Source organism: Balaenoptera acutorostrata, chromosome 6, assembly GCF_949987535.1.
Source record: "Balaenoptera acutorostrata chromosome 6, mBalAcu1.1, whole genome shotgun sequence".
Lineage (NCBI taxonomy): Eukaryota > Metazoa > Chordata > Mammalia > Artiodactyla > Balaenopteridae > Balaenoptera > Balaenoptera acutorostrata.
The window spans coordinates 93285892-93300064 of NC_080069.1; the positions used below are offsets into that span (position 1 = coordinate 93285892).

Consider the following 14173-nt stretch of genomic DNA (forward strand, 5'->3'; position numbering starts at 1 on the left):
AGATGGCTTTTCCTGATCAACTAGTAAACTGGCGTGGAGGACAACTCCAAAAGGAGGGCCAGCAGGTTCTAAGGGATGAGTACATGCATTGCCTCCCACAGGGGCTGCTTTGAAAATACTCGGCATGTTTTACGAAAATTAGTGCCATTACATTTTTATATTGTTATATAATTATGTTGTTTGTTTCTTCACTTTATGGTCTCACCTCATCCTCAATTCTTAAGTAGTACTGATAAAGAAAAGAACTATAACACCGCACTGGCAGAAATTCCCAAATGCAAGACAATATACCAGATTTGTGGCTAAGATAGACAGATTTCACAACTAAATTCAGACATGTGTCACACCTCAGTTCGAGCTTGCAAAATGTTAAGAAGCAGTACATAGTCATTAAAGATTTTAAAAATTCAATGCAAGCAAAGCGTGGCTCATTCATTTTGCCACATTAATTTCTTCCAGGAACCTTGTTGGGTTTTATCAAGTCTTTCAGCATTTATTGATAGGATAAGCTGGTTTTCCCCATTTTAGATACTGATGGGATTTATTCTATTTCCTACCATTAAGCCATCTTTGTGTTACTGGCATCCTACTTGGTAATGGGAGAATATTCACAAAAGGCACATCTACCTTCCATAGTACCCAGTGGTAACGCAGACATGCTACTGTCCAGGAGATGGCAACTTATGAGGGAAGGCAGTTCATGACCAACAAAATGCCTTCAACTGCCATCCCTGCACACAGGAGGTTTTCACTAAGAAATCGAGACAGCCACAGAGAGAACCAGGGCTCAGTTTCCAAAAGCCATCAAGTGGCTCTTAAGTATTCTTCAAAATGCCAGTAAAAGTCTATTCAAGGAAATTCTCTTTAAATTCAATAATCATGTTGAAGGTTACTTATCATAGTGAAAGTAACAGAAATTAGAATTAACAGTATCACAGTACACCTGTACAGTGCAGATTTCAAGCTTCTTTCACACATATTCTCTCAAAAACTCTAAAGCAACAAGGTGCTCCTCCCTCTTTTCCAAACCAGACAAATTACAGGTTCAGTGACTTTTTATAACAGCTTTCTATTTTGAAAATTTTCAAACTTAAAAAAAGATGAAAAAGTAATATAATGAGCACCTGTATGCCCTCACCTGGATTTAACATTTTACCACATTTTGTTACCATATCCCTCTTTCTCACCACACACACACACACACACACACACACACACACACACACTTTTTATGGCGAGTCCTAAATCAAGTTTAGCGATTTTTTTTGTTTTTTTAGATAACTTGCCCAACTGTATATGACTTAGTAAGTAGTAGGCCTCTGGTACCAGAACAAAGGATTCTACCTTAGTAGAGGGTTGAGCCACACAGTATAGAAACAATAATACCACATATAAGTAATTACATTTTTGTTTATATACTGACTCAGTAGGGATAATTTAAACAGACTATTACATTACTCATAACAAACATTTTGTCCTTTTTTTTTTTTTGGCCATGCAGCGCAGCATGCTGCATCTCAGTTCCCCGAACAGGGATCGAACCAGCGCCCCCTGCAGTGGAAGCGCAGAGTCTTAACCACTGGACCGCCAGGGAAGTCCCCTTGAGTCATTTTTATGCAGGAACTGGGTGAGTTCTCAGTTTCTATGAGAAACCTCAATTTAAATTACTTTACTTTGACCTTCAAAATAGTATAGTTACCTGATAAAAGCTGTATACTGCTGGCAACAAGTCTGGTTCCCCCCATTTACTATGGTCCTTGGTAAATCACTCAGCCTCTCTAAGTCTTTCAGTGTCTTCATCTATAAAATGATAATATACTCTAGCTCTCTGAAAGTCCAATGTTCATTACCACCTCAGAAACTTCACACCTACTCCTCCGTTTGTCTAAAACACTCTTCTTCCCTTATTTCCCTTAAAAGCTCCTACTCTTCCTTCAGGTCTTGTATCATTGCCTCAAGAGAGGACCTTTCTATGCCCCTAGACTAAGTCAGACTTATTATCTCATAGCACCCAAAACCTTCCCTTCAAAACAGTTATCCCGATAGGCAATTGTGTATTTATTGCTCTTGCCTTTCTGGGTGTGCTTGGCTCACTGCTATATCTCTAGAATCTCCCACATTGCATTATAAAGGGCAGGCATATTAAAAAAAAATGTTGTGGAATAAATGAGTAACACTATCTCAGTGGTGAAGATAACTGAAATAATACATTCAAAAAGCATGCCTAACTCCAAGTAAGCACTACATAAACAGTAGTTTTTCCCAGCAATTTGACTAGAAACTTTTTACAGGACCTTTTCCAAGAAATAACACTATTACTATGAGTGGAGGTTCTGGGTGACACACTGAGCCGGAAGCAAGAGAGACAGACTTAAGTATCAGAAGGCAGGACAGAGTGGGTTGCCACAATGCCAGACAAGTGATTAATAAGAACACATATGTGAGCAGGATGATATCCTGATTCTGAGGTCACCTTCTGGTTCTGCTAGGAAGCTTCATAGAGAACTTCTGCCTGACAGAAACTAATCGTGAAGCAGCAAGTAGGTACACTTGGCTGGAAAGAATATTGTAAGGAAATAAAGACCATAAGAAGTAAAACTTTTATTTGCAAACAGTATAATTGCCTAAGTAGAAAATCCTATGGGATCTACATAAAACTTATTAGAACTAATAAGTACCAGTGTACAAGATCATTATACAAAAATCAATTGTATTTCTATATACTAGCAACAAACAACAGAAATAAAAATTTTAGTTTTGACAAATGTACCATGGTAATGTAAAATGTCAACATTAGGGTAAACTGGGTAAGGAGTATAAGGGAACTCACTGTATTATCTTTGTAACTTTTCTATATCTCTACATTTGTTCCAAAAATAAAAAGTTTATTTTAAAAATATCATTTACAACAGCATCAAAAAATAAAGTGATAAATCTGACAAAGATGTGAAAGACATGTAGACTAAAACATTGCTGAAAACTGCAAAACATTGCTAAGAGAAATTGAAAAGACCTAAATAAATGGGGAGATATACAATGTTCATGAATTAGAAGATTCAATAGTGTCAAAATGACAGTTCTCCACAAAGTCGTCTAAGGATTCAAAGTAATCCCAATTAAAATCCCAGCAGTCTTCCCCCCCAACACCCCCTTTGGCTAAAAATTAACAAGCTGATTCTAAAAGTCATACAGAAATCCAAAGCAACTAGAGTAACCAAACCACTTTGAAAAAAATTGCAAAGTTGGAAGATTTACACTAATGACTTCAAGACTTACTATAAAGCTACAGTAATCTAGAAAGTGTGGTATTGGTGTAAACATAGACAAATAAACAAATAAATCATAGACAAATATATCCAGTACAGAATAGAGACTAGAAATAGATCCACATATATATGGTCAGTTGATTTTAACAAAGACGCAAAGTTAGTTATTGAAGAAAGGATAGTCTTTTCAATAAATTATGTCAGAACAACTTGATAACTATTTGCAAAAAACGCATTCCAATCCATACATTGTACCACATGTAAAAATTAACTCCAAATGCATAATAGACCTAAATGTAAAACTTCACACTATAAAATGTATGAAAGAAAACATAGCAGAAAATCTTTCGGATCTTGGGTGAGGCAAAGATTTCTGAGATACAGAATTTAAAAATATAATCCATTTTTTAGAAGGATAAATTGTACTCCATCAAAATTAAGAGTATATGCCCTTCAGAAGATACTCTCAAACAAAACTGGAGATCTCACACTTCCTGATTTCAAAACTTATTACAAAGCTACAGTAATAAAAACAGTGTGGTACTGGCATAAAGATAGACATATTGACCAATGGAACACAACAGAGAGCCCAGAAGTAAACCCTCACATATATGGTCAAATGAATTTTGACAAGGGTGTCAAGTCATTCAATAGGGAAAGGATAGTCCATCAACAAATGGTGTTAGAAAAGCTGAATGTCCACATGCAAAAGAATGAAACTGGATCCTTACCTTGTACCATATACAAAAATTAATTTGAAATGGGTAAAGACCTAAACATACCACCTAAATGATTAATACTCTAAAAAGAAAATAGGAGAGAAAAGATTCATGACATTGGATTTGCAATCATTTCGTGGATATGACACCAAAAGCAAAGGCAACAAATATAAAACCAGATTAACTGAACATCAAAATTTAAAACTTCTGTGCAAAGGACATAATCAACAGAGTGAAAAGGCACCCTACGGAATGGAAGAAAATATTTATAAATCCTATTATCTGATAAAGGGTTAATGTCTAGAATATACAAAGAACACCTACAACTCAGCAACAAAAAATAAACGGATTAAAAAATGAGCAAAGTACTCAAACAGATTTTTCACCAAAGAAGGTATACAAATGGCCAAGCAGCACATGAAAAGATGCTCAACATTACTAATCACTAGGGAAATGCAAATCAAAACCAGGATCAAATATCACTTCACACCCTTCAGGATGGCTGTTATCTCAAAAACAGAAAATAAGTGTTGGCAAGGATGTGGAGAAATTAGAACCCTTGTGCACTGCTGGCAGGAATATAAAAATTGGTACAGCTGCTTTGGAAAGCAGTATTGTGGTTCCTCAAAAATTAAAAAATAGGACTATCATACGATCCAGCAATTCCACTTCTGGGTATATATCTGAAGGAAATGAAAACAGTATGTTAAAGAGATATCTGCACCCCTATGTTCACAGCAGCATTATTTACAATACCTAGGACATGGAAACAACCTAAGTGTCCATCGATGGATAAATGGATAAGGAAGTTGTAGGATAGCCATACAACAGACTATCATTCAGCCATCACATGGAAGGAAATTCTGACACATGTGACAACATGGACAGGACATTATGTCCTTTTTTTTAAAAAAAAAGGAGCATATGTCCTTCAGGACATTATGCTAAGTGAAATAAGCCTGCCACAAAAAGACAAATGCTGTATGATTCCACTTTTACCAGGTATCTAGAATAGTCAAATTCATAGAAAAATAAAGAGGAATGGTGGTTACCAGGAACTAGGGGGAGGGGGAAATAGGGAGTTGTTTAATGAGTATAGCATTTAAGTTTCACAAGATGAAGTTCTGGGGACTGGTTGTACAGCAGTGTGAATATACTTAATGTTACCGAACTGTACAATTAAAAATGGTAAAGATGGTAAATTTTATGCTCTGTGTATTTTAGCACAAAGACACTCTTAAGAGAGTAAAATGGGAGAAAAAGATCTGCAAATTACACATGTAAAAGAGAACTTGTATAAAGAGTTCTCAAACCCCAGTAAGAATTTATTATAAGAAATTATTACACCTGTTAATAATTTAACAAATACGCTAAATTAAAAAGATTGACCATACCAAATGTTGCCAAGAATATGGAACAACTTGAACACTCATACAGTGCTAGTAGATGTGTAAAATAACACAAGTACTTCGGAAAACAGTTTGGCAGTTTCTTAAAAAGTTAAATATACACCTACCATAAGGACCCATATATTTCACACCTAGGTATTTGCCCAGGATAAATGAAAGCATGTGTACAAAGAGTCGTACCTGAATGTTCATAGCAGCTTTATTTATAATAGCCTGAAAATGGAAACGACCCAAATGTCTGTCAACAGGTGAATAGTTAAACAAATTATAGTATATAGCCATACAATGGAATGCCACTCAATAATAAAAATGAATAATACATGTAAACATCTCAAAATAACCATGCTGAGTCAAGAACTACAACAACAACAACAACAACACACACACACACACACACAAAGAACACATGATGTATGACTTCACTTATATAAAATCCTAGAAAATACAAACTAATCTATAGTAACAGAAAGCAGTTTCATGGTCCCCTGAGGATTGACAGGGGAAGAGAGGGACCACAAAGGAGCACAAGCAAAATTTGGGGGATGAGAGATATGTTGACATCTTGACTGTGATCATGGTTTCACAGCTGCATACATGTGTCAAAACATTAAATTGTATAATTTAAGCTTGTACAGTTTATTATATGTCAATTATACTTCAATAAATCTTTTTTTTTAAAAAAAAAAGCAAATCCTACCAAAGAACAATGTGCCTAACAGGCATTTCTCTCCAGACCACAGGACTCTTACGGTCCTTCCAGTTCAAAACCTCTATAATTCAACTGGCACATGAGGGGCTACCCAAAGAACAGTCTGTCATACAATCTCAAAGAAAGAGTGGAAAACATGAACAAATCATCAATAAGGATTTCACAATGTCACTTTAAAAAGTGAAGAATTACACAGAAGGGAAAAAATATTTAGAGAAAATACACAATGTCTCAGATATAACTTTCATTAGTAAAAAACTAATTTTGTCAATATCTCTGGTGGATAAAAAAAACATCTTAACTATGGCTATTTACTCCCATAAAAAGAGAACTTAATTACTAGCAATGATGTCAGATTTATCTCATATGTTAATATGTTTAGAAGTAGAATAAATGATATGTACTGTTCAACAATAGTTAATTTTTCTTTCTAATAACTGTAAGCTTGAGAGCATAATTTCAGATCTTATACTCCAAATTCAATGAAAGTAGGCACTGTTGTCTGTACTGTAATGTCTAATTAAATACATAAAGAATAGAAAAATCTGAAATAAGAGTCCACACCAAAAACATCATGTTCTCTGTCAGTGAAAGGAGGGAGGAAAGATCCAGAAAGCAGTGTGGAAATGCAGGCCATGCTTGCACTGACAACCTTTTATTGCTCCCTTCATCGTATCTAGTTATGAACAATGGCAGACAGAAATGTGGGGTATGGCTTATAAGATTTTGAAATGCTCTGCTGTTAGCCGTTTCTGGAATTTTTTTACCAGAAAATCCCCAAAACGTTTGTTGAATTAAACAGAAAAGAAGCAAATAGGTCTAGGAAGGCATTTGGTCAGGAGTTCTGGATTCTAAGCCTGCCATGACTAGATAGTAGGCTGTATGACATTGGTTAAGCCACTTTATTTCCATTTCCTCATCAGCAAAGTGAAAAGTTAGTGTACACACACACACACACACACACACACACAGAGAAATTCTACTTGTCAGGTGAAATGTAAAGGATACGAAATTTGCACAATGGGACTGTTCCATAATTCAGGACAACTTATCAATAACTCAATGCAACAAGCTTTCATTTTTTTTTTAATTGGAGTAAAATTGCTTTACAATGTTGTGTTGGTTTCTGCTGTACAATGAAGTGAATCAGCTATATGTATACCTATATCCCCTCCCTCTTGGACCTCTCTCCCACTGCCCTCCACCCCACCCATCTAAGTCGTCACAGAGCACCAAGCTGAGCTCCCTGTGCTATACAGCAGGTTCCCACTAGCTATCTATTTTACACATGGTAGTGTATTTACGTACAACTTCATCTCCCAATTTGTTCCACCCTCCCCTTCCCACCCTGTGTCCACATGTCAGTTCTCTACATCTACGTCTCTATTCCTGCCCCACAAATAGGTTCATCTGTACCATTTTCCTAGATTCCACATATATGCGTTAATATACGATATTTGTTTTTCTCTTTCTGGCTTACTTCACTCTGTATGACAGACTCTAGGTCCATCCACATCTCTACAAATGACCCAATTTTGTTCCTTTTTATGGCTGAGTAATATTCCATTGTATATATGTACCACATCTTCTTTATCCATTCATCTATCATTTGACATATAGGTTGTTTCCATGTCCTGGCTATTGTAAATAGTGCTGCAATGAACACTGGGGTACATGTGTCCTTTTGAATTATGGTTTTCTCAGGGTATATGCCCAGTAGTGGGATTACTGGGTCAAATGGTAAATCTGTTTTTAGTTTTTTAAGAACTTCCATACTGTTCTCCACAGTGGCTGCATCAATTTACATTCCCACCAACAGTGCAAGAGGGTTCCCTTTTCTCCACACCCTCTCCAGCATTTATTGTTTGTAGATTTTTTGATGATGGCCATTCTGACTGGTGTGAGGTAATACCTCACTGTAGTTTTGATTTGCATTTCTCTAATAATTAGTGATGTTGAGCATCTTTTCATGTGCATCTTGGCCATCTGTATGTCACACACACACATACACACACACACACACACAAATTCTACTTGTCAGGTGAAACATAAAGGATAGGAAATTTGCACAATGGGAGTGTTCTGTAATTCAGGGCAACTTACCAATAACTCATTGCAACAAACTTTTAATCAGTAACTACAGCAAATTACACCTCAAAGACAGTCTATGACAATCTTAGTATAATCTTTTAAACAACAGAAACCACCCCAAAATCTGAGATTGTTTTATCTGAAATGACTACAAATAGTATTTTTGCATGGTTCTAAAACTAACAGAAATCCTTTTCTTTCCTAAAACTATATTTCAATTTTATTTATTGATTTTGGTATTTGCTTTGGTAGAAAACCAAAATTATTTACTACCTATATGCTTGCCCTACTATATTTTAATGAAAAAAAATTTTTTAGTCCCTCACACAGGCACAATGGAAAGTAGTGTTGTAAGTACATAAAGATTAAATATTAACATTTTAACCAAGGTCACTAGAACATTTTGGCTTGTTCTCTACTTAAAACAGAGCATTAAAAAAAAAAAAAAAGTGTGTGTGTGTGTGTGAGTGTGTGTAGGAGAGGTGGGGACAGGACAGTTTCTTCCCGACTTCCTATAAGGTACTTACAGTGCTGATCACAATCAACTCTGGCAAACACTACTTGATTTTCATTTGGATATTCTTCCTTAATGACATTGGAAGCTTCCTCAAAAATTGGGTGCAACATCTGGCTGAAACGACACCTATGCACAGAGGAGGATACCAATTAAAACTGAAAATCAGAAGCAATAAAATTTTATTGATATTTCTGTTGTTATCCATTCATATTTAGCATATTACAATAAACAGAATTAACAATCACACTGTTAATTCAGGAATCCTGATGTCATTCATTGGATAGGAAAACAATTTTGAATTCAAAGACTATTCCATTTCAAAGACTGGACAGATAATTTAAAGATTCTGGTTTTTTTCACTGGAAGAAAATGGCCAATATTATGGAGCACAAAGCTAAGGACCTCTCACAGAGGCAATGAAACAAGTCTGAAATAAGCCCTCTAAGATGTATCTACCTGGACTTGTAACTACTAAGACTCAGGCATTTATGAAGGAAATTAGTTTTCTCCAAATAATGAACATATTTTTAGACTACAAGATCTTTAAAATGGTAAGTTTATTGCAAATATTAGACTGATTCACCTGACAAGTTCAGTCAAATCTCATAGGCAAGTTAGCATACTAAATAAATAAGTTTTATAAAAATGATATATGGTATAGAGTGAATTTCCCCCTCAAAATTTACCTTTGGTTAAAATGGGCTTTTGTATCTATAAACTATTAAATATACTAAGTTCAGGAGCAAAATTTTTTAATCCCCAAATGAGACTTTCCTGTCCATGTTTCCTTTGTCTGTAGTTTTTGTTTTGCTTTTACTTTTAAAAGGGGGCACAAACCCCACAATATTCCAGAAACTTGACATCTCTAATTCTGACTGCCCCTTAATCAGGCCAACCACTTCACAAATATATTCTATGGGTCATTACAGGGACCTGATAAGAAAAAGAAGGATCAGAATCAGCACACAAGCAGCTGGGCTAGAATGGTCGTTCTCATATGAAAAAGGTATGCAGTATTTGTCAACAACAACAACAAAAAAACTATAATTGCTACTATTGCTTCCTGAGCCCTTTGCCATCAAGAAATTTACTTACATGAAGCCTGTGAGCTCTTTAATCCACATGTGATTAGGTCATACATATTAACTATAATTCAACAAAAATATAAAGCCTTTATATTTCTTCCCTATTTCTTTTTGTATGTAACTCTTCTAGCCCACTCACCTGACTTCCTAAGGAGATGTCCTAGAATATACCAAGGAGACACAATCTGTATCTTCAATCTCTCGCTTTCAAGTGGCTCTTTCCTCTTTTAGCATTCTTAAATCTCTCCCATCTGGGATAGGTGGGTGGGGTCTGCGGATATCAGGGACCGTGTCTTATTTGACTACATATTCTAACAAGCATTTCAGTAGATGTCTGTGAAATGAATAAACTGATAGACTGGAGGAACTGGAGAGGCTAGGACCACAGGTTTGTGGTTTCTTACAGTTTGCTGAAGATAGCATTCTAGAGGGCCAGGGAGGCAAGGGGTAAGGACTGATTAATGGTTTCTTGAAGAATTAGGATATGGCCTAGTAAAGAATCAGTGGACAGGCTCCTGGCTTATGGGCAAGGTAAAGACAGATATTAACGGCTCCTTTCTGGATTGTCCAGTTTGCTGCCCAGTAAGCACTTAAGCACAGATTAATGTTTAAAATAGGATCGGTTTTAATACCAAAATGTGAAAGGGGAAGATGAAATAAAAATTCAGTTGCAATATTACTGTACCTTCATACATATGGAAAGTTACATTTATAAAAGTAACACAACCAAAGCAAATAGATCTAGTAACAGGGCCTTAAGGGTCATCAGAATCCAATCTCCAATCTAGTACTTGAATCGACCCTTTACAAATCAACCAAATGGGTAAAAGTCTCTGCAGGGACAGATTAGGGGCACCTGCTAATAGTATAACCTAGTGGGGAAAAAAATAAGCTTTGGAGTCAGACATACCTGAGTTTAAATCCCAGTTCCACCACTTACTAGCCGTCTGACCTTTCTGAGCCTCAATTTCCTCAACCTAAAATGGAAATTATAATACCTACCTGCAGAGTAGTTCTGAGCATTAAAAGCAATATATATGTAAAGAGCCTGGCACATAACAGCATTATTAAGTTCCTACTATGGTTTATTGTCCTCTCAGGTATATTTTTAGGCAGGTCTATTAGAGAATTCTTCCTTAAACTGTGCCACATCCATAACTTCCAGAGGGAACTCAGAATCCAGCCTTTGAGGCCACACAGTGTAAGTCTATGTCCTATGGCCAGTTACCCAAGTTTTTTCAGTTGAATAAAAGAGTATTAATTTATGAACAACTCCAGGTATTCTTTGGTAATATGTTTCTCAAATAACTGCAGTTATTCCACATTTCCAATTCACTTTTTACAACAACGTTGGTGGCATGTTGTATTTCTTTTTCTTACAACACACAAAATCCCTCCATCAAAATAACTGCACTCTAGTTTTAACTCTGCCATAATCTAGTCAGGTGATCGTGGGGAAATACTTTACTCCTCTGGATCTCAGTTTTATCTTTAAAGTGGACTGAATTAAATAATCTTCTACCAAATGTTGTGGCTAATGTTACATCTGGATAATCCTAATTTACCTTGGAAAATGCTACCTTTTGTTGTACATTTTATAAATGGTATTTTCTCTGTATATCTTCAACATTTTACTGAAGTTCTTCAAATACAGATACTATACATCATTCATCCAGTAAATATTTATTATGTACTTATCTGCCAAGTATTATGCAAAGTGCTTGGGGATTCATGTTGAAAAAAGATAGATATGGTAACTTTTCACAAAGCTACTAATATAGTAGGGAAGTACCAACGAAACCACAACATACAAGTGTTATGACTGGGTAAGTATGTGGTGTTATGAGTAGATATAAAAAGGGTTCCTAACCTGACTTAAGAGTAGGGGTAGGGGTATTGATGTAGGAAGGTGACCTGGAGAAAGTGGCATCTAATCCAAGACTTGAAAGATGATTCAGACTTAAGGAAGTAAACAAGTGGGTAAGAGAAGAGAGATCCATTCAGACAGAGAAAGTACCATGACTAAAGGTCCAATGATGAAAGAATACAGAATATTACATAAACTGAAAGACATTCAGTATAACAGAACAGAATGTGGGAGTGGAGAGAGGCAAGAGATATAGCTACAGAGGAAGGAAGGGACCAGGTCATCAGGGGCCTCCTAGGCAAAGGTAACAGAAAACATTTAAGGGTTTTAAGATGAGGTGTAAACTAATCCAATTTGCACTTTAGGAAACATACTCCGGCTTACTTTGTAGTGAACAGAATGGGGATACATAGGACTAGAAGCACAGGAAATAAACTAGGAGACGGTCACAGGAATCTAGGTAAACTGCAGGACTGTGGCCTGAAGTAGGGTAGTGGCATCTACTAGGTAGTAAGCCTAAAAGGGTCATATAAGATACAGATTGTCTAGGAATAAGGATTATGTGAGTGTTTCAAACTTCTCTCCAGCTGAAGCTCCCTTCTTCCTAACCCCATGCCACATTCTTTAACATCTGCTACATATTATGCCCTTCTAGATGCTGGGAATACTAAGTAAGACATCTCTGCTCTCAAACTCTGTTTGCTAGAGCACAAAGATGAAAGACAAAACAAAACAAACAAACAAAACAAAATGGTTCTAATGAACCTAGGGGCAAGGACAGGAATAAAGACCCAGACGTAGAGAATGGACTTGAGGACACAGGGAGGGGGAAGGGTATGCTGGGACCAAGTGAAAGAGTAGCATTGAAATATATACACTACCAAATGTAAAATAGCTAGTGGGAAGCAGCTGCATAGCACAGGGAGATCAGCTCGGTGCTTTGTGACCACCTAGAGGGGTGGGATAGGGAGGGTGGGAGGGAGATGCAAGAGGGAGGGGATATGGGGATATATGTATACATATAGCTGATTCACTTTGTTATACAGCAGAAACTAACACACCATTGTAAAGCAATTACACTCCAATAAAGACCTTAAAAAAAAAAAAACAATGTAGCAAGAAAAGAATGTGGTACATAGGGAACTATATGAACACACAAGACAGAATCCAATTCAGACAGGGAAAGGAGTAAAGGCTTCCTAGAAGTAGTAAGTAGTAGTAGATGGTATATATTATAAAATGTCAACATTATTTTTCCTTCTAAACTTGCCACACCCACATCCTCACCTCCAAACACTGCCTTACTCCTCAGTCAGGAAAAAGAGAACTGCAATAAGTAATTGTGTGTGTATGTGAGAGAGAGAGAGAGAGAGACAAAGAGGGAGAGACAGAGAGATCTGAGTTTTTATGTTACCTGCTTTTATTTTAAAATGTGGGATAATGGAATCAGGTATATTTTCTCTCAAAACAAATGCTCACCAAATTGAGCTGCTTCATCTTTGAATGAACCTTAATTGATTTTTGTATATGGAATATTGTCTCACAAAAAAAAAGAGGCTTTCCCACTTACTCCTTTCTAGCAAAGAAAAATCACCTCTATAAAGTTTAAAAAAAAAAAAAAACTTAATGATGCACTCCCCCCCCACCAAAAAAATAAGATATTACTTACCAATCAGCATAAAAATTTACTAAAGCAACATCAGCATTGTCTGAAATTGAAAAACAAAACCAAATAACCTAAGTTACTCGTGTCTACATAATTATGACATAATTAAAGATATGGTTTTCATCATGGTCTTTTTCCATTCTTAAAGGCTCACTAAAAATACACAGTAACTTATCTCTCACTCAGAAACCCATACAGAGAGTCCTGGACAGCTTATATAATTTGTGGGAGTCCCTGTTCCTTTTCTCTATATCGTCCTCCATCTTAATACCTCCACTGAATGAATATAAAATAAACAGAGAATCAAACCCAGATCAGGAAAGTAAGCTACTAAATAGCATACTCTCATAAAAAGTGAAGTGGAGTGATTTGGATTTTAATAATCCATTTTTTGACCTTCCATATTCATGAATAACTGAGCTTTGCAAATAAAATCCTATTTCAGAGAATAGACTTGTATAACTAATCTATTTCTAAAACTCAGATGCCACCTAGTTGCAACAAGTAATCTACAAATAACAGTGTTGCATAAGATGTACCTTTTCTGGTTCCTACCCATTTAACAGTTATTCTCTGTTGTAAAATATAACAGTATTATTTGCATATCCGGATGTGAAGACATGAGAAAGATATATCTGTTCCTTTTGCCTAAACCTAACAAAGAGAAACTTAAATAAACTCAAGTACTCAGTACTCACACACACACACAGACACACACACACAGAAACCATACCCACAAAGATATTCTAGAATTTGAAAGATGAAAGGAGTGAAGATGATTTGCAAGTTTTGATTCTCTTTTTCCTTTGTTTACCTTCAAAGCACTTTTTATCTACTTGCTATT

General features: G+C 36.0%; 1 protein-coding gene across 1 annotated transcript in view; it reads right to left on the reverse strand.

The window, feature by feature from the left end:
• ERP44 (endoplasmic reticulum protein 44) overlaps positions 1-14173 on the reverse strand; it is an 86569-nt gene that overhangs the window by 39331 nt on the left and 33065 nt on the right. The window contains exons 3-4 of the mRNA XM_007197063.3: positions 13333-13372; positions 8722-8837 (exon numbers count right to left, since the gene is read on the reverse strand). Of these exons, the coding sequence (XP_007197125.2) occupies positions 8722-8837; positions 13333-13372 (156 nt within the window). The remainder of the gene's footprint in view (positions 1-8721; positions 8838-13332; positions 13373-14173) is intronic.